The sequence below is a fragment of the Lissotriton vulgaris genome, chromosome 1_1 (genome assembly GCF_964263255.1).
Source record: "Lissotriton vulgaris chromosome 1_1, aLisVul1.2, whole genome shotgun sequence".
In the NCBI taxonomy this organism is placed as follows: Eukaryota; Metazoa; Chordata; class Amphibia; order Caudata; family Salamandridae; genus Lissotriton; species Lissotriton vulgaris.
Window position 1 is genome coordinate 1106509806 of NC_141685.1, and position 22077 is coordinate 1106531882.

General features: G+C 47.6%; 1 protein-coding gene across 3 annotated transcripts in view; it reads left to right on the top strand.

The window, feature by feature from the left end:
- Positions 1–22077, top strand: part of LOC147748685 (A.superbus venom factor 1-like) — a 1068833-nt gene that overhangs the window by 974429 nt on the left and 72327 nt on the right. For all 3 annotated transcript variants that reach the window (XM_086963563.1, XM_086963565.1, XM_086963569.1), the window contains one exon: positions 6640–6723. In XM_086963563.1, the coding sequence (XP_086819689.1) occupies positions 6640–6723 (84 nt within the window). The remainder of the gene's footprint in view (positions 1–6639; positions 6724–22077) is intronic.

Sequence of the window (22077 nt, forward strand, 5' to 3'; positions counted from 1 at the left end):
ACCCTGCCACACCTATAGTGGCCAAAATTGATACAGAAAAATGGGTGGTGATGAACAGAGTGTCTGAATTAAGCAGACCACTCTTACCCAGTCCAAAGATCAGGGCTTGATCCATCACCGTTATTTATCTCACTGCCCCATCCCAGCTCAGAACCTGGCTATATGTAAATTAGTCTGTCCCTGGCCCAGTGCATCATGGGAACAGGGCAGACCAAACTACCAAGCCAATTCTTCACCAGAAAGGAGACAAGCTACCGGGGACCGGTTTCTGGCATTTCAGCCTCTTCGGCCCGGCTTGCTTGAATCCTGATGGAGCAGTGAGAAAGGGACTCATGTCTGAGTATACCCTGCCACACCTATAGTGGCCAAAATTGATACAGAAAAGTGGGTGGTGATGAACAGAGTGTCTGAATTAAGCAGACCACTCTTACCCAGTCCAAAGATCAGGGCTTGATCCATCACCGTTATTTATCTCACTGCCCCATCCCAGCTCAGAACCTGGCTATATGTAAATTAGTCTGTCCCTGGCCCAGTGCATCATGGGAACAGGGCAGACCAAACTACCAAGCCAATTCTTCACCAGAAAGGAGACAAGCTACCGGGGACCGGTTTCTGGCATTTCAGCCTCTTCGGCCCGGCTTGCTTGAATCCTGATGGAGCAGTGAGAAAGGGACTCATGTCTGAGTATACCCTGCCACACCTATAGTGGCCAAAATTGATACAGAAAAGTGGGTGGTGATGAACAGAGTGTCTGAATTAAGCAGACCACTCTTACCCAGTACAAAGATCAGGGCTTGATCCATCACCGTTATTTATCTCACTGCCCCATCCCAGCTCAGAACCTGGCTATATGTAAATTAGTCTGTCCCTGGCCCAGTGCATCATGGGAACAGGGCAGACCAAACTACCAAGCCAATTCTTCACCAGAAAGGAGACAAGCTACCGGGGACCGGTTTCTGGCATTTCAGCCTCTTCGGCCCGGCTTGCTTGAATCCTGATGGAGCAGTGAGAAAGGGACTCATGTCTGAGTATACCCTGCCACACCTATAGTGGCCAAAATTGATACAGAAAAGTGGGTGGTGATGAACAGAGTGTCTGAATTAAGCAGACCACTCTTACCCAGTCCAAAGATCAGGGCTTGATCCATCACCGTTATTTATCTCACTGCCCCATCCCAGCTCAGAACCTGGCTATATGTAAATTAGTCTGTCCCTGGCCCAGTGCATCATGGGAACAGGGCAGACCAAACTACCAAGCCAATTCTTCACCAGAAAGGAGACAAGCTACCGGGGACCGGTTTCTGGCATTTCAGCCTCTTCGGCCCGGCTTGCTTGAATCCTGATGGAGCAGTGAGAAAGGGACTCATGTCTGAGTATACCCTGCCACACCTATAGTGGCCAAAATTGATACAGAAAAGTGGGTGGTGATGAACAGAGTGTCTGAATTAAGCAGACCACTCTTACCCAGTCCAAAGATCAGGGCTTGATCCATCACCGTTATTTATCTCACTGCCCCATCCCAGCTCAGAACCTGGCTATATGTAAATTAGTCTGTCCCTGGCCCAGTGCATCATGGGAACAGGGCAGACCAAACTACCAAGCCAATTCTTCACCAGAAAGGAGACAAGCTACCGGGGACCGGTTTCTGGCATTTCAGCCTCTTCGGCCCGGCTTACTTGAATCCTGATGGAGCAGTGAGAAAGGGACTCATGTCTGAGTATACCCTGCCACACCTATAGTGGCCAAAATTGATACAGAAAAGTGGGTGGTGATGAACAGAGTGTCTGAATTAAGCAGACCACTCTTACCCAGTCCAAAGATCAGGGCTTGATCCATCACCGTTATTTATCTCACTGCCCCATCCCAGCTCAGAACCTGGCTATATGTAAATTAGTCTGTCCCTGGCCCAGTGCATCATGGGAACAGGGCAGACCAAACTACCAAGCCAATTCTTCACCAGAAAGGAGACAAGCTACCGGGGACCGGTTTCTGGCATTTCAGCCTCTTCGGCCCGGCTTGCTTGAATCCTGATGGAGCAGTGAGAAAGGGACTCATGTCTGAGTATACCCTGCCACACCTATAGTGGCCAAAATTGATACAGAAAAGTGGGTGGTGATGAACAGAGTGTCTGAATTAAGCAGACCACTCTTACCCAGTCCAAAGATCAGGGCTTGATCCATCACCGTTATTTATCTCACTGCCCCATCCCAGCTCAGAACCTGGCTATATGTAAATTAGTCTGTCCCTGGCCCAGTGCATCATGGGAACAGGGCAGACCAAACTACCAAGCCAATTCTTCACCAGAAAGGAGACAAGCTACCGGGGACCGGTTTCTGGCATTTCAGCCTCTTCGGCCCGGCTTGCTTGAATCCTGATGGAGCAGTGAGAAAGGGACTCATGTCTGAGTATACCCTGCCACACCTATAGTGGCCAAAATTGATACAGAAAAGTGGGTGGTGATGAACAGAGTGTCTGAATTAAGCAGACCACTCTTACCCAGTCCAAAGATCAGGGCTTGATCCATCACCGTTATTTATCTCACTGCCCCATCCCAGCTCAGAACCTGGCTATATGTAAATTAGTCTGTCCCTGGCCCAGTGCATCATGGGAACAGGGCAGACCAAACTACCAAGCCAATTCTTCACCAGAAAGGAGACAAGCTACCGGGGACCGGTTTCTGGCATTTCAGCCTTTTCGGCCCGGCTTGCTTGAATCCTGATGGAGCAGTGAGAAAGGGACTCATGTCTGAGTATACCCTGCCACACCTATAGTGGCCAAAATTGATACAGAAAAGTGGGTGGTGATGAACAGAGTGTCTGAATTAAGCAGACCACTCTTACCCAGTCCAAAGATCAGGGCTTGATCCATCACCGTTATTTATCTCACTGCCCCATCCCAGCTCAGAACCTGGCTATATGTAAATTAGTCTGTCCCTGGCCCAGTGCATCATGGGAACAGGGCAGACCAAACTACCAAGCCAATTCTTCACCAGAAAGGAGACAAGCTACCGGGGACCGGTTTCTGGCATTTCAGCCTCTTCGGCCCGGCTTGCTTGAATCCTGATGGAGCAGTGAGAAAGGGACTCATGTCTGAGTATACCCTGCCACACCTATAGTGGCCAAAATTGATACAGAAAAGTGGGTTAGCAGAATGGCATTGATTTGGAGTGCCAAGGGGGACCAGGCCTTGATCAGCTGAATTTGTGGGTCAGGGATTGACCATTGGGAGTCCTCTTCTTTGGAGATTGGATTGAGAATGCCAGGGAGGGGCTCAAATTGACAGTTAAAATCACCCCAAACAATCAACCTCATGCCGGGGGGAATGGTAGGAATAAAGGAGTTTAGTACATCAAGGGTTGGCGATTCCTTACTCAAAATTACAGGCCAAGAATAGACATTAATAAGAGCAAGCTTCAGCTCAGTTGGAAAGCTAAGCACTACACATTGAATGTCACTGGACGAAGTGTTCAAGGGTCTAGGTACACAGCCCACGTGTGAGCCAACCCAAATGGATAAACCCCCCGATGGTCTGTCCCTCTCTCTTGTAATGGCTGGTATATTAAATGACGCAAATCCCACCCTTGTGCAATCATCCCTTGCTCACATTTTTTGGAACATTCAGATGCCATGCTGGTCCACAAAAAGCCCCCATTCTGGGCAAGACAGTTTACTTTTGAGGTCAGCAACGTTCCAGGACAGGATCTTCAGCTTACTTCCTGTGTATAGCATTTCTCTTGGGGCATCAGGTCGATGTGCATCAGGGGTGGAAGTGCCATCTGGTTGAATCAAGATGGGGCCTTCAGAAATTACGATGGGTGGGTTTGTCCTAGGAGTAATAATTTTGGGAGAGGCAGAAGGATTGAAAGGTATGGGTCTGGGGAATCTCATAGACCCTCAGGCCCCTTGGTCGTCTGCGAGGTAGCTACGGCCGAACCTTCGTTTCTGCCCCTGCCCCTGGGTAGGAGGGCTTGCTTAGGTCCCCATGGTTAGGCTCCACTTGTCCTCCTGGGGGCATCGGGGTGTTCTTTCCTTGGCCCAGTCCCACTATCCCTAGTTGTCAGTCCACTTCTTCCAGAATATCATATCTGTTGGTTACAGGTAGATTAAAGAATAGGGGTCTGGTAAGAGGGTACCTATAGCCAGTGTTCTGATGTTCTATAGACTGCCTGTCATAATCTGGGATTACATCTGCCCTACCGGAGTTGTGGCTGTGGGAATAGAAATGGTCAAGTGGGAGGGCTCTCACCTCTGTGTGGGGCTCTAGGGAGTAACGTTTCTGGGTTAGTAGCCAGCGTACAGTCTGGGGATTATTAAAATGAATGACCACACAATCCCCTTGGATTGTTTTTTTGCTTGATCCCACCCAAGCGACTCTCCAGACCATTAGAATTTCCCCAGCCCTTTCATAGGGAAACTGCCTATGCCTTGCCAGCCAAAACAAACTTTTATTCCTCAAGTCTAGTTGTGACTCCCTCTGGCTAATATTGAGTAGAGGTACCCCTGCCAAGATGATCACATAGGGCAATGAGTCTGGTTTAAGGTTTATAATTGGCTGGGTGACTGCTTCTGTCCTACCCACTGAGCACTCTTCCCTACTCTTCTCTACTTGTGCTATGCCCTGGTACACTATTAATACTTTGTTGGATACTCCGCATGGTATGGGTTGCAGCATCATTCACAGCCTCACAATAAGGTTTCCTCATGGTTAAATGCACTGTCCGATCTTGCCCCCGTTGTACACCAGAGCACTGAGGGGTGCGACTGGTGTCTAGGCTAGTGGTCGTGTGGATAATGTGGGCTTGGGTCCTAGATATCACTTGATTGTCTAGCGGAGCCTGACTGGCAAGATCTACCCGGCAACTGAATCACCCCCCCTCAGTGCAGTTTGTATTGTGTTAGCACTGCAGTGCGTTTGCCTTTAATCCCCCGTGGTTGTCAGGTTATCTATTCGATCAACTAAAGAGGCAACTTCTTCCTTTACAATAACTCTAAATTGGGTCGGCAGGTCTGCTTGTTGGGTTTGAGCCCAGGATGGGTAATTTAAGTCTATACTGGTGTTAACAGTGGATTCTGTTATTGGATTTTGCTAGGACGTATGTTCTGCACTTGCCTCGGGCCCCCCTTTCGCTTTCTTGCTTTTAGGTGCCCCCCCGCTTGCTTGCTTACGTTTCCCATTCTTGCGTGTATCTATATCAGCATCCCCCTTTCTGGTTACAATTGTCGGTGCATTTGCTTGTTGCGTTGGGGACAGGGGAACATGTCCAATAGATGAGGGGGCTGCAGAGGGGATGTTAAGAGTAGGCGAAACTGTTAGCGGAAGGGAAAGATCTGGAGTTATTGACAGACACCTTTCAGTACGTTCTATTTCTGTTGTGACAGCACCTATAGCCCTTTGTAGCATTCTGTCAATAGAAGTTGGGAGGGGCGGGGAGGAAGGGTTTGCTTGTGCCTGTTTAGTAACACAAGTATGTTTCCCCATTGTTCAACTTAGGTAGAAACCACAATATAACTGCCCTTTATACAAGTCAAGCAGTCCAATGGACAATAGACAAGCACACAGGCCTATAAGCAATATAATTAATAGACGGCCCGAGAAGATACGTTAGGCCCGTAAATTAAATTAACCGTTAATCTCCACCCATTGGGTTCACAGTAGGTGGGGTCGAGCAACCACAGTCATGCAGGAATTGATGTTATGATGGTAAGGGGATGCCAAGAAGAACTCCATCTACTTGCAGTGGGAAAGCGCTTGTCGAACTGGTCCTACGCTGTAAAATGGGGTACGCACTGCCATATACTCCACTGCATATGTTCTTCCTCAAACGCAGTTCTTCAACTCCACTCTAGGTCCAGTTAACAGCGACTACAGGACATTTGGTGGTAGGCAAGCTGGATAGCCTCAATGCAACAAAGGAAGTCTTACCCTTTGTCTACGTCGAAGGTTGGAATCAGGGGGGTGGCCCTGCCCTGCCTCTTCCTGGCAATGACGGGGAAGGACGGGCCTGCCCTTGGACAGAGCGAGTCCCACGCGGCGGGTGATCCCGGCACTTCTTATGGCACGTGGGTGCCTTGGCGCTCCTCCCTCCTGGGAGAGCAGAGATCCCTGGGACTTGGAGTGCCCAAAATCAGCAACACAGCAGCGTCCCGTGCCGCGGGTGATCCCGGCACTTCTTACGACGCGTGGGTGGGTGCCTTGGTGCTCCTCCCTCCTGAGAGAGCAGAGATCTCTGGGACTTGGAGTCCCCAAAACCAGCAACACAGCAGCGTCCCGCGCCGCGGGTGATCCCGGTGCTTCTTATGGAGCGTGGGTGCCTTGGCGCTCCTCCCTCCTGGGAGAGCAGAGATCCCTGGGACTTGGATTCCCCAAAACCGACAACACAGCAAGATGACAAGTGACCAGATGGCTGCATGTTACCTAGGCACCTCATTCCCAGCTGTGACTTTTATCTAACAATTTGCATTCTGAATGTTATGTTTTTTGTTGCTTGACTTGGACTATAGCAACGGTTAATCTTGATTTGTAAAAGTACGCCTTGTAGTGAAAAAGTGTTGCCCTGCCAGCATGGAATCATCTGGTCTCCCAGGGCCATGATGGAGGGATGAAAGCACTAACAGTCTTTCGCTTATCATTGCCTTTACAGCAAACTGTTTTATGCAGAAGTTTGTTGGTGAGATCACATTGGACAAGCGCATTGAAGAGGCATGTGCACCTGGAGTTGACTATGGTGAGTGCTCAAAATACATACTTGAATATAATAAGGTATCAAAATATATAAAGAAGAAACCATGGCTGCTAAAATGTATTGTCAGGAAGTCAGTGAATAAAATGTATAACAACTAGAAGTTATAACCCTCAAAGACTCAAGAAAGGATTGTCTAGGGCAGCATACATATTTATACCACGAGCCAACATTCACAGGTGTATTGGTTATTACCCATAATTACAGTTGCAAGAAAATCTATTTCAATGTTTGTACTTTAAAAATGAAAAAATACCAAAACGTAAATTTTTCCATTGGGTCACTCATGACAGAATTCCGAATAAAGCTTAAAAAGCTCCAGATATGCACACATGTTAGTACTAGAAAGCTAATGTGCTCAGTAAGTATACAATTTTATTTTATACGACTTCTTATCACAGTAAACACTACAGCATGAACAGGTGAGGGAAAATGTGTCTGCTAAATGTTGAAATATATTAGTTAAAATGTCATTACATCGACCCGAAATATATATTTCTCGGTAAGTACCAACACCAAAAAGAAATGAGCATACAAATGTTTTACATTGCATAAATATGAATGAATACAGACAGAAATGCAGAGAAAGTAAATATGATTAAACCGGGAGTCCTAATAACTCTGGCTGAAGTATTTTCGGTCTCTGATTTTAGCAGCCACTCTCCTCTCAGCCAGTATTCCTCTAGCAGATCGAGAAACAGAAATGTGCCCATAGAATTCCTATGTTCCAAAAGTACCCTCATGTCTGCCACCCTATTGATCATAATACAACCACCTGTTCTTTCCTCTACCAATCCTATGGCCAACAAATATTATCTAAGCTTTCTCTTTTTGAGCTTGTGGCAGTTAAGTACAATGAATCTGCCCATGCCATAAATTACTTGACATCATTATGATCTATTCTGCCCTTATTAGTCTTAGACAGGAAAATACTTCCTTAGTATGACCACCCCCACTGATTATCTTGTTCAATCCTCTTGACGAAAAGTATCATTCAGACTGCCCCAATGGCATTCTGGAATAGAGTGCCCTACAAGTTGCATGTCATTCTTTGTTTTTGAGTCAACTTTAACTAGGTAACTAAGGGCCACATGTATAAGAAAATTTACTGGTCTCAAACCTTGTGATTCAGTAAGTTGGCAGGGTTTCAAATGTATGAACCCAATTAGTGATCCAGTAATATTTTACACAATTGCTAAATGGGTTTAGGAAACCACACCGAATCGATATTTGGAAACACAGGGGCATATTATCAAGAATGGGCGTTACATTATCGCCGCTTTTATCGCTGCTTTTAAACTGCCGATAAAGCGGTGATAATGGGCTTGATAATATGCTCTATGAATTCCCATGTTAGATGTCTTTACGTCTAACATGGGCTTCGATTGGAATTCATAGAGCATATTATCAAGCCCATTATCGCCGCTTTATCGGCAGTTTCCTGCCGATAAAAGCGGCAATAATGTAATGCCCATTCTTGATAATATGCCCCAGACTATTTAGAGCATCTTTTCCAAATATCGATTCCTCATGATATGTATTAATGTTTTGTGAACAAAGTCCGGTCAAAAAACATAAAAATGTTACAGGCTATTGAAAGCTAATGATGACCCATTTGCAAATGGGAAGGTGTTCATATAGGACCCCTTCCCCTTTGTGAATTGTTAAAACATATTGTAGGAGTAGGCAGTGGTCCATAAAGTCTCCACAAAAGGGTTCCAGCAAAATACTAAATATCAAAGATGAGAGAGGAAACCCCTGCCTTGTACCTCGTATACTGAGAAAAATCGATTGAAACCTCAACTATGTTTATCACTGCTTTTATATAATTGTACAATTAACCTTACCAAAGAAGCAAAACCAAGGTTAAATGCGTCTTCAGCAAGGACCATCAGTTTTGCAAGTTGTGATAAGGCCATTAATATGTACCACATGTAACTGCATACTAGTGACATCAGCAAGATGCTCACCAAACATTAGTCTCACAAGTCTTTATGAACTAATACAGGTGTAAATTTTGCAAGTGTGTGAGCCATGATAATTAGGCAGAGAAATTGCCCTCTATGTGCTACAATTGTTATGAGTCGCACACCTTTTCTTTATTGATTGAAAATGAGTGAAACATTTGCTTCTGCCAGGCCTTAAAAAACATGGCCAATGAACAGATTATGCACATATTAAGGAATGTATATATTAATATATGTGGTATGAATAGATAATTACATTTCCCTGTGTAAGAAATTGGGTTATTGGTTGAGGGGGTAGGGAACTCTTCTCAAGCAGAAACCGCAATCCCTGTCAGGGTGAACGACAAAAGTTGCTAAATTATTCTATGCTTAACTTTCTGTAAGCTCTGTAAAAAAGCAGTCAGGCTTAACTTAGAAGCAACGTGTTAAGTAGTTGTTCAGCACACAACCAGTAATAAAGTGAAAACAGAACACAAGAAAAATCCCATACCTATGTAGAAAAACAGAGAAAATGTAATCCAGAAATACAAAAATCCAATCAGTAGAACTGGAGTCATGATTTCTTTGTTTTTAGATTTTAGTATAAACTAGTACCTAAACCATCAAAGCGCAAACCACGGGCATCTAGCTGTGTAGGACAGGGGCAAAATAAAAAGTTATGGCTGATTGTGATTGAGCGCAGTTGGGATAATCAAAGTGGATTGGGCCAGGACTAGGCTTACCTTTGGACCTAGAAGAAATTTGAAGGAAAAATGTTTTAGACGGTAAAGTTCAGCGGGGCAAGTCAGCTGGAGGTGCCCTAGGAAAAGGTGTAGTAGTCGGGAAACAACAGGATGTAGTCCCAGTGAAAATGTCTTCATTCTGGCTTTGCTACTTTTTTGGAAGTTGAAAATCTCCAGCGGGATGAAGCTCCACGCTGTAGCTGATGAAGGCTCCACGAGATTGGGTACCCTTCCAAAGAGAAGGCACTGAACAGGTCTTGCAGGAGCTACCACGAAGTTAGACTGCGCGATGCACCTTAGACGGGTCAGCAAGCAGTTAGTTCCAGATCTCCTGTTGGTTTTCAAACCTCTTTTTAGTGGAAATTTTTTTAAGTCCCAAATGTCAGTTTTTAGCTCTTTGGGCACCTTTACTGCCATTTCCAAGTGTCCTGGAGGGGGTGGGCACCACTTGAAAGATAGGACTCACTTCACATGTATGTTCAAGGTTGTTGGAGCTTTTTATGTCCCTGTAGGTCAGAACAGGAGGCTAGCCTACTAGCCATTAAAGTCCCTCTGGTAGTTCTGGGATCAAGCAGCAAGGCAGTTCTCAGGCTGCAGGACAGTCCTCTGAAGGTACAAGACAGGCTTCAAGCAGCAAGGCTGTACACTGATAGCAGCAGTGCAGTCCTCTGCAGTGCAAAGCATGCCTCAAGCAGTAGGGCAGTCCTCTAAAGTACAATGCAGTCCTCCTTCTGGGGCCCCCCACAGTTCCAGGAGTGAACTAAAGAGTTGGACTGAAGGTCCAATATGTATACCTGGTGCCAGCTTTTGAAGTGGGAGAAATTTATAGGACCTTCTATATCATGTGTTTGAAATGTCTCCCTTTTTCTTTCCTGGCTCCAGGAGTTCTAGGTTGACAAAAGACTGGTGTGAAGTTCTTTGTGAGTGTGCTGAGGCAGCTCCTTTGAAATGTAAGTAGGGTAAGGAAAAGTTTCACCCCACACATCCTGGCAGGATGGCACATCCTTAGCCTCACTGTCTAGGAGAACCACACAGAGGCCGACTGCCATGCTGATCAGAGTCATGTGACCTAGGACACAGGCTGCAGGCAACAAAAGGTTAGGACATTATGCAAACTTTCTAAAAGTGGCTTTTTCTGAATTGTGACTTAAAAAATCAAATCATTAAAGAGGAATTTAGATTACAATTATTTTGAGACCAAACATGACATTTCTATTGCTCCCAGAGAAAAATTTGCACCTATTGTATATAATAAGGTATCCCAATGTTATCCTATGGGAAAGGTAGACTTCACAGCAGTGACAAAATTATTTAGGCATTTTACACTACCAGACCATGTAACACTTAAAAGTGCATGTTTAACTTTTTAAATATAGTGCACCCAGCACTATGAGAAGTTTAGGGCCTAGCAAAGAGGTGAATTTTATTTATTAAAAGGGAACGTTCAGTCTGGCAAAAGGTCTATTTTGCCAGGTCGAATTAGCTTCAATGGCATACTTGAGAAATGTTCAAAAGGGTTACATAAGTGGGTGGCACAATAAGTGGTGGAGGCCCACTAGTAGAATTTAATTTACAGCCAATGGGTACATTTAGTACCACTTTCCAAGGGATTTATAAGTAAATGAAATGTGCCAATTGGGTGTATGCCAATTGTACCATGTTTAAAGGAGAGAGCGCAAGTACTTTAGCACTTGGTTAGCAGAGGTAAAGTGCAAATAGTCCTAATGCCAACAATTTCTAGCCAGCAGATCCAAAAAAAGACATAACATTGCACTTCCTGACACTTGGAAAAGTAAGCACTAGTTACGGATAGGCATGTGCATTAGGAAAGCATGTATAGAGATATCATTCAATCACCATCCAACCGTAGGTCCGAACATCGTATGCAAGTTCAATGAAACAGTCAAAGTCACCCATTTAAAAAGCGACTATGTGCGCCCACTAACAAATGGTATGGACATTTACCCAAACTTCTGCGCTGGGTATGCAAACTTAGCTCTTCAGAACAACAGCCAATGTATAACCGTTTAATGTTCATCATGCCAAACTGAGGCTGCAATATTTTACTTGGGCACAGGGGTCAATGAAAAACGTGAACTCTTCTAGCCAATCACAAGATGAAAGTTTACCAATCCATCATCTTTACACTTCCCTCTACTGCCAGACAATGTTTTTCCCCTGCAAGATTGGTTGGGAGCACCTGGGTACTACCCTGGACCCTGCTTGCTTTATATGTGGGACAGAAGACGTTCATTCAAAAAGCAATAACTGCCAGGAGTAGCAGGGAGCAAGTTAGAGGTCACAGCTGCAACTCCTAACTAGCCTCAAATGACGTCCATGGGTCCTACTTGTGTTATAAAAGACCCATTGAACACGAGGTATGAGTAACATGTACTCCGTTATTATGATGGCCAAAACAATGCAATTGTATGCAAATGCTGCTATCTTGTGGCTAAAGGTGGGACGTGCACTAGCGATTTCAGCAGTTTATGGATTACTCGCACCATTTAAAAAGTCGATTGGCAAACTCCTTCCAGGCATGCGAGTTGCCCCCGTCCATCTTGGCCATACCCTGTGTCATACCCTTGAAACCGAGCATTCAAGGGGACAACAGTTTGTGGTATACAAAGGTCGCAGTTTTATTACAAAAAACATGGATGACACATATTGCAACATACTGGTTGGTTGTTCGCGACCCATGTTTTGCTGATTACATATCACTTGGAATAGAGGGGCATATTATCAAGGGATTTATCTCCGCTTTTTTGGCTTTAAAAGCCAAGAAAGTAGAGATAAAATTATCTCCCTATCAGCAACAGGGTGCTAACATGCAAATCGCATGTTAGCACCCTTTTTCTCTACGCTTCCCCTTGCATCTCTAATGAGATGCAAAGGGGGCGTTCCAGAGAAAAATAATAGGAGAAATGTTGTTAAGCGACATTTCTCCTATTATCAAGGATTTCGCTTACCATGTTAGTGTTAAAAAAAAGCAGCGCTAACTGCGGTTAGCACTGTTTTTTTTACACCTGGTATTTTCCTGACTTAGCCCTGATATCCTATGGAAGATGGATATCATGGCTAGGTTTGTGAGCCCCTATCATCAAGCTAACGTCAAACTTCGAGAGATTATCGTTGGTTTTCCAGCGATAATCTCTCAATTGGCAGTTAGCGCAAGGATTTTTATCACCTCTGAGATAAACCTTGCTAATAACAAGTTATCTCTGCGATAATTTCCGGCGATGCTTAGCGTTAAAAAATTAGTTGCTAAGCATCGTTAGCGATAAATATCGCTAAACGTTGGTAATATGCTCCTGAGTCCACTAGTTTTCCTTCTATTTCTTTCTGACAGCACTGCCCCTTTGTGATGACCCCTTTTGCAAGTGTCTCAGGTTCTGAGGGTTCTAGACTTCCCTTGGTACCAACCTCGTGAGCAGCTGTCAGAATCTGCCCGGGCTGTAAATGCTGTTCCAGCCATTCTGCTTCCCTGGACCCTTGCTGGCCACTCGCCTACTCCCAGTGCCCTTGCCGTGTGGCATCCCAAGGACACAGTCCGAGCAGCTCTTCTACCTAGGTTACTCTTTTCTCTGGGTCCTTTTTATGTGCTGCCTGCGCCTCACCCTCAACCACTGTTCTTACGGCTGCGACACCACTTTCTCTTGGTGTGGGTGGGTGACTTCCAAGGCGATGCGGCAAGGTCAGATTGTAGTAAGATTGGCCCTTGCCGCCTTGGTCGACCCGCCCTTCTCCATGGTATTGTGCGGTTCATACTTTCAAACAACACGCCCAATCTTTGTGCATCTTTTTGCGGGCTTTCGCTCTTTCCACTTCTGGTGGTTCCACCACCGTTAGGGGTTCCCCACGGGCCCGTATCTGGTCCGGCTTCACCTCCCCCGGTCCGCATCACAACCCCTATCAGACATGCGAGTTCCCCCGTCCGTCTTGGCCATACTCTGCCTCGTCCCCTTCCCACCAAGCATCCAAGGGGACAACAGTTTATGGTGTATAAAGGCCGCAGTTTTATTACAAAAAAACATGGATGATACATTTTGCAACTTACTGGTTGGTCATTCGCGACCCATATTTTGCTGATTACATATAACTGAATATTGTCCACTGGTTTTCCTTCTATTTCTTTCTGACAGTACTGCCCCTTTGTGATGGCCCCTTTTGTGAGTATCTCAGGTTCTGCAGGTACTAGACTTCCACTGCTACCGACCTCGTGGGCAGCCGTCAGACCCAGCCCGGGCTGCAAGTGCTGTTCCACCTACCTGGACCCTTGCTGGCCACTCGCCTGCTGCCAGTGACCCGGCCATGTGGCATCCCAAGGGCAATGCCTGAGCATCTCTTGTATTCTGGCTGCCGTTGTGTGCTGTCACCTGCTCCCTGTGTCCCTACCGTGAGGCAAACCAAGGACATTGTCTGAGCAGCTCTTCTACCTAGGTTACTATTTTCTCTGGGTCCTCTTTTTGTGCTGCCTCTACCATGCTGCCAGCGGTTTATTGATCGGTGGCAGCTCCCCCTTCCATCCACTTGAGAGAAACCAACTGTTCCGAGACCCCCACTATCTTAAGTGGGAGCGTGTCTGTACCCACCCTGGTTGAGCAGACCCCATCCTCTTTGTGATAGCCTGGTGTCCTGAGGTTGATCCCCCCATGATGCACGAAAACCCCCATCTGTAGCCTTACGTATCTTTGCCATGGTGATATTTGGTTCATGCTTTGGCTTGTCTGCTGCCTCATGGCTGCTGAGTTGACCATTACACCAAACAACTGAATCACATAACATGTATTTGTAAAGCGCACATTCTCCCAGTGGCATCTTGGCACTGAACAAGAGATGTTTATTGTTACCCAACTCAATGGTACCCATTGTTTTGACCTGATTGGACCCATTAGTATTTGAACCTGTGACCATGGGGGCGAACACAGTGTATGCATTAGTCCACTAAGCCACCAGACTCAACATGCCTGCTGGGCGGGGCAGCCGTGCCGGGTCGCTAGCCATGCTGTCCCTGGAGTTTCTGCAGCTGAGCTGCTGCCCGTGTTACTTTACTGGTGGCTGCCCTCCCCTGTAGGACTCCGCTGATGACCTAACTCTTGGATGCTTGTATCCCTGGCCTCACAGCGTTTGATGGCAAGCATGTCGGCTGGGATTGGGTATGGTTCTCACCCATTTTGAGCCCCTTACAACCTTTGAAACTCTTCCCACTCTCTTTTTGAGTGAGTCGTGGATTCCCCCGATTCCGTTGCCCCAGTACTTTTGTTTCACTAACTGCCCCTGCCTCCCATAATGTCAAGTGATTTGCAGATCGCCTGTATTAATGAAACCACAGTGGGGGGGCAGACTGAATTCCACCAAACCAAGCACTCCAATCTTCTATGGTTGAACCTTGTGCATTGTGACTATCTCGTGTGAGGTAGTGGCTCTTGGAGAATGAACTAGCCTCTCATTTCCACTATTGTATACTCTGTCTGCTGAAAGGTGCACTTGTGCCATCATTTAGGGGTGCCCGTCAAGTCGTCCCAGTGAGTCTTTGGTGACCCATGTGACTAGGTGAAACATTTCTTCTTTTATGTGAATGCTCATCATTAATCAGTTGTGTTGGACTTGGCCCTTTTTGCAGGTCATCCCTGAACTTTTTGATTGGGAAGAGGAGAAATTGGAATGCTACACAATTACTCAGCTCAAGCATTTCTGCAGAAGATTCAAAGTTTCAATGACCGGTCTCTTTAGGAAGGATGAGTTCCTAAAGGCGCTGAGGGTCTGGATCGAAGCAAGGAATACCCCTGAGGAAGGGGCTGAGAATGCAGATGGGCAGGTGGAGGGGCCATTGGATCCAGAGGTGAGGAGAGTAACCTTCCCAGGAGGTAGCAGTGTTTCTGCCAGATGACTGTCTCCAGAAGAGTTGGAGGACAGGAAAGCGAGTAGGATGCATGAAATGGAGCTGACCAAGCTCAAGTTAAATGGGGAGTTTCAATTTGAAATGCAAACTAGGAAATTAGCCCTGGAAGAAAGAAAATGAAGTTTAAGCATGAGTTAAGAATGATGGCGCTTGATTTGGAGCTCGAGAGGCTTGAGGCCATGAGTGTCTCAGCCCAGCAACAAGAAATATGTGTATCTCAAGGATTGAGCTTTGCTGAGTTGGAGGTAAAATCCCGCTCAGATGGTGGCAGCAAAATTTAATTTTCTAGTGCTGAGTGAGTAGTGCACACACCCAGAGATGTGGCGCCTGACTTGGAGGGGGTTAACATACACCAGGAGGTTCAAGGACATGAGGTAGCTCCAGTAGTGCGCAGTGTCCCTGAAGAGAATGGGGTAACTGGCGCAGGGGTTCATGGACCTAGTGGTGGGAGGGACACTCTACTGTCTCTAGATGAGAAGTGCAGGGAGAGGGCCCCCCCCCCACAGTTGAAGTCCTGGTATGTGAGTGTGAAGACCGCCCAGAAGAATGTGGGTTGAGTGACAGAGACAGTCAGATACTGTCTAGCCAATCTCAGGAGAGTAGTGTGGAGTATGTGTGCAAGGCACTAGATGGTGAGGTGAAGGATAGTTGGGTTAACCCTTGTAGGGGGCTGTGTGATCCATTTGTGGGAGAACATATTGTAAGTCCCTGTTTTCCAGAGCTATGCCAACACCTGTGGGAGAGTGAGTTCTCTGAACCCCAGGGAGCTCACATTGGAGGCAGACCTTTTGGTGGATTCCAGAGGGTCTGGAGAGGCATTGGGGAGTGACCCTGAAGGGCGTGGCTCAGGTATCTTCCAACCCAGAGTGGTGGAAGTGGTTCAGAGTAGCCCAGCTAGGTCCCGTTGTAGTGGGAGGGGTGTAGGGTCTCAAGTCCTGTCTCAGTGAAGAAGGAGTGAGTGTGGGGCTGCGTGTCCCAAGGTTCCTGAAATCCAGTCTCAGAGCCTGGATGGTTCTTTAAGGGAACACCAGGTGGGGAGCCTAGGCTGTCCTGATGGGCTGCCCATTGAGGGAGATCCCCTAGTGTCTGGTGAATTGGGAGTGTCTGTAAGCAGGCCTCCATCAGTTCTTGTTTCTGGCAGTGCCGCTCCTAAGTGGAGGGTACAGAAGTCCAGACTGAGGGGTGAGAGGGGGAAGGAGTCCCCAGTGGAAGAACCAGTGGGTCAGGGGCCAGCCAGAAGGGCTGCGTCACCAGTGAATGACCATGGTGACACCACTTCTGTCCTGGGGGATCTCCGGGTACTGTCAGATGGACAGGAGCTGGAAGATCCGCGCCAGGCAGACTATCACACAACACATGAGTTATGTGTTACCCTCAGGCGGGGCATGCATGCTCCCAAGGAAGACCTGGTGTGCCGGGCAAGTGTTCAACCACAGGGGTTGGTCCCTGGGTTGGAGAGCCAGGTTCAGGTGTTGCCTGACCTGGAGGGTGGGACAACTGTAATCAGTGTCCTGACCCATGCCCCTAACCCCTGTGAAGCCTGAGGGTTTGGACCCTAGGTTGGAGGGTCAGGTTCAGGGTGTCCCCCCTTGCCTGGAAGCCCAGTTGCAGGATAGAACCCACTGAACTGGTGGGCAAATTGTGCAGGACACCTGCTATAGGCACCCCGACAATTCTGGAAGGGGGTACCGCTCCAGGTGTGAGAGTACAGAGCCCCAAGGAGGAGGACCGGGTGTGGGATAGCCCACCCCAGTCTCTTGTCCAGCCGCCGGGTACTGGCCTGGGCCTGGCGGGTCAGTGTTAGGATGTCATGTCGGATGTGACAGGAGGGAAAGTGGACAAAGGGTGCCAAGCACCTGGGGCTACTGCCCACCCGCTCTCTGACTCCACAGAGGTTTGAGAGCCCTAAAAGACATATGCCCTGGGTCTAATCCCTGACTACTGTCAGTGGCCACTGTGGCTTGCTGTCTGTCTGTTGGGACACATCTGTGAGCAAGTTAAGGTTAGATGCTGCACAGGTGGTGTCCACAGGTGAGGAGAAGGGTTCCCCATGGATTAGCTTGGTGGGCCCTGAGAGTATGGACAGAGGAGTTGAAATGGGTTCAGATTGGCATAGAACTGGAATATGCCCCTGCTGTTGCAGTCCAGGTTCTATCGCCCAAAGCAGGGAAGCCCATCAAGGTAGTGATTGGTCTACCCTGAATTTTGGCTGGAAGGGGGTTGTGTTAGACGGCCCTTTTTGCAGGGCCATCCCCGAACTTTTTGCCTTCCTCCTGTTTTTGTTCTGACCTGGTTTTGTTGGTTTTATGACCCTGGGCACTTTACCACTGCTGATCAGTGCTAAAGTGTATATGCTCTCCCTATTGTAAATTGATGTATGGATTAGTGATTCCCTGGTTGGCTTGTTTGGTTTACTTGTCAGACCCTAGTACAGTGCACTGAGTGTGCCCAGGGCTTGTAAATCCAAATGCTGCTGGTGGGCTTGCAGCACTGGTTGTGCCACCCACAGACGCAGCCTGTAAAAGTGTGTCTAAGGCCTGCCATTGCAGAGCCTGTGTGCAGTCTGGTACTGCCATGCTGACTGGGCAAGTGCACCCACTTGCCAGTACCTAAATCTTCCCTTTTCTTCATATCAGACACTCCTATGGTAGGCCCAAGGGCATGGTGAATTGTAAGTATGAGGTAGGACATGCCCTGGTGTGTGTGACATGTCCTAAAAGTGAATTACAGCCATTTTCGTTTTTTCACCATTGAAAGGCTATCCGTTCTCCAGAACGGGCAGTTAGATTATTACATTTTATGATCCTAACTGACTCATGGAACACGGTACAAATTCAATTTAGTATGCCTGAACTCAGAATGATAAAATAAATCTTTTAGTGAAGTTGGTTTTAACATTCTGTGTTTGAAAATACCCCTTTTAGAAAGTAGGTATTTTCTTGTCTAACTATCCAAGCCTGCCTCTGCTAGGTTGTGTATTCCTTGTCTGGAGTTTGAGTGACAGGGCTGGGGGATTCCAGGAGACAGGGTGAGTCCGCCCAATGGTGAATAGAGAGATTTGCATCTAGGCGGGAGGGAGGAGTTGCACCTGGGACCTGAATAGGACTGTGCCTGTCTCCCACAGTGCTATCTCCACCCCCTGTGGTACGTCTGATGTCTCTGCCCTGCACTGTGAAAGGAGAGGAGTCATGTCAACAGAGTGCTCCAGGGCTGTGCCTTCCCTCCACGATGCTGGCTCCACCTCCTGTGGGGCATCTGATGTTTCTGCCCTGCACTGTGAAAGGAAAGGAGTCATGTGAACAAAGTGCTCCAGGACTGACCAGAACTGGTTTGGACTAGTCAAAGGCTCCTCCGTTCTCAGAGGACAAAGGATTTTGGGGTATAAATATTGGGACCCTCATCCCAAGAATTTAGATCACTTTTGGACAACAAGAAGAAACCTTTGCTGAGGAGAGGAACCAGAAGAAACTGAGGAGAGACTATCCCTAAACTGAAGTGCTGCTTGGGGGTTTGGCCTGCAGTGGTTGCCTGACTGCCAAAGAAAGGAGAGAGGAACTTTGTGTGTACTTTCATCAACTTGTGTAAGGATCTCCAAGGTCTTGGAACAGAGCTTGCCTCCTGCTGAAGTCTCAGGGACAACAAACTTCACCCACCAGCTCCTTAAGAGTCCTCCTGAAGTGCCTGCAGTTGTGTTGGACTTTTTGGGGACTTGCATGTCGCAAGGAGCGTAAACAAGATCAAGAATCGTGTCGCCACACTGCCGCTGCCGCTTCACAACACGAAGCACCTCGCATCTTCGGAGGAGAGGATCAATGTCGCAGCAGACGCCGCATCACCATGAAGTGTGTCACAGGAGTAGAGGATCGACGTCGCAGCAGACGGCCCTTCATCACTGGGAAGCATGTCGCAGGGCATGTTGCGGCTGGCATCATGTCAAGCATCTTTAATGACTGGGGGCGGAGGATTGAAGTCGCAGCAGATGCCGCCACATCACTGTGAAGCGTGTCGCATCAAGGAGAAAGCACCATCCTTATTTCTTTGCACCAGATCTTCAACGCATCACCGTCTTTGCGTGCCAGGGACCACCGCATCACCTTTCCTGCAACCCTTTCGTTGCCCTGCGTGTCGCATCTAAAAGTACATTGACTCAAAGTGTCGCATTTTAAGATCTAAAGAGAACTAAGCTAATTCCACTATTTTAAGTACAGAATTGTGGATTTTTGTCGTTTGTGGTCTTGTGATAAGTCTATATAAAGTATACTTATTTTTTATATAAAACCTGTGTGGTGTCCATCTGTAGTGTTGTCACTTAATTACTGTGTGTGATCACAAATGCTTTAGACACTGCCTCTGAGATAAACCTGTCTGCTTGTGCCAAGCTACCAAGGGGATGAGCAGGGGTTATTTCAGGAGTGTACCCCCTTACCCTGACTAGGCAAGGTTCCCTATTTGTCACAAGTACCTACCTGTGCCATCTAGAGACTCCCAAATCTAACAGGTTAATTCTGGTACGGGTGCACAAAAGATCTTCTGCATAACTTCCCCCTGATTCTGCCCCTGTGCTATTTGGCGCATCTGATATGCCCTGCTCAGGCAGAGGTGGGTCAATATAACAGTGCCCCTTACAGGAGCTCGGAAGCCCTATGTACCCTTCCTACCAGCTTGACAACCCCAATCGAATCGTTACTTTTCCTGTTCAGTGGCATGGGAAGTGATGAGAGTGTGAAGACCCATGTATTCCTTTAAATGCCATTTTCCCAGAATCACATAATGTACTCCTGTGCTTGCTGCCAGTTGTGGGAGATTACACTGCTTGCTCCCAGTAAGGAGAAGTGGTGGGATTTAGGCTTGTGAATGCCCAGTTGCTTGTCATACCAGGGTGGGTGGCGGAGCCCCTCATAGTACCCCAACCCTACCTCAATATCATCATACCTCAGTGTTTAAAGTGCACAGGCAATGTAATGCAAGATAGCCAGTCGCAAGTACGGGCATCTGAAAACACAAACTCAGAACTACCACCTTGGACCATGGTTCCTTCCCTAATTAACCCTTTCTGCAGCATTAGGATAAGGAAAGGCTGGGGACACTTTGTTCTGTACATGCTCCAGTCCTTACCCTTGAGCCGACCCTGCTGGACTTTTATTACCGGTCCATGGCTGACTTTTTGGTTAACTGTACCCCCTTTCTTCTGCTCCGGTGCCCTGCGGAGCATCAAAGCACTTGCAGTAACACCTTTATAATTTTCCCTCATACCTATGAGGTTCAGTGGCATAACCAGCCTGTCATAGGCCTTTTGGAACGAGGGAAGAGAAGTTATTCCTCGCAGAACTTGTAAGCATAACCTCTAGCTCTCCCTGTGGTTAAAATTCAGACGCAATCTTAGCGAGATCCATGTGAAACCATCATGCGAGTTGTGCTTTCGATAGACCAGAGCTGTGTCATCCTCCTTGTGCGTTTCAACCTTCACAAGGTTCAAAAGCCTTCCCCAATTTGTTATCGAACATTGTTCTTCTAGTAATTTGAGTGGCCACTAGAAACAAGTATTTACAATGCAATGGTCTCGGCATTATTAAAGGTAGAGCTATTGGCATTGCTCATGATTTTTTTTTATCTTAAATAAATGGCATTGTCATTTACATTGCCAATAGCTTAATCGTTAAATACATGTCATTTTCATTTACAATGCCAATAGGTTAATCGCTCGCAAATGCATGACCTATTGCATTTACACCCACACAGGAGCCCCCCCCACACACACAGACCCCCCCACACACACAGAGCCCCCCACACACACAGAGCCCCCCCCCACACACACACACAGAGCCACACACACACACAGAGCCCCCCCACACACAGAGCCCCCCACACATACAGAGAGCCCCCCCACACACACACAGAGCCCCCCCACACACACACAGAGAGCCCCCCACACACACACAGAGCCCCCCCACATACACAGCCCCCCACACACACACACACACAGCCCCACACACACACAGCCCCACACACACAGCCCCACATACACACACAGCCCCACACACACACACACAGAGCCCCCCACACACACACAGACCCCCCCCCCACACACACAGAGGCCCACATACAGAGCCCCCACACACACAGCCCCCCCCCCACACACACACACAGAGCCCCCCCACACACACACACAGTCCCCCCCACACACACACACACAGAGCCACATATATACCCAGAGCCACATACACACACAAGAGAGCAAGCACAGCGTGGGGGTAGGGAAGCAAGCACAGCCAGGGAAGCAAGCACAGCCAGGGGGCAGAGAAGCAAGCACAGCCAGACCTCCACTGGCTCCCCGTCAAGAAGACTTAAGGTTCAAACTCCTCACCCACGCCTTCAAGTCACTCCACAACACCAGACCCAAATACCTCAACCACAGAGTCTACTTCCACGTACCCAAAAGAAACCTCTGCTTAGCCGATCTCGCCCTAGTATAAATCCCATGCATCCGCAGATCCAGAGAGGGTGTTCTACCCTGCTCCTACGTCACAGCCAAGGCCGGGAAAGAACTCCCAGTCGACTTCAGACGCTCCCCCACCCTGCACACCTTCAGAAGGAGCTTAAAGACCTGGCTCTTCGGCTAATCCCGGACCTGCACACCGTCACCCACCCAGGACTACAAACCCCCCCCCTATGTTTGGGGCAAACAACTTACTATGAGACTACAGACCATGGCAGCTGGAATTACTAACTTACAAATCGCAAACTCGTC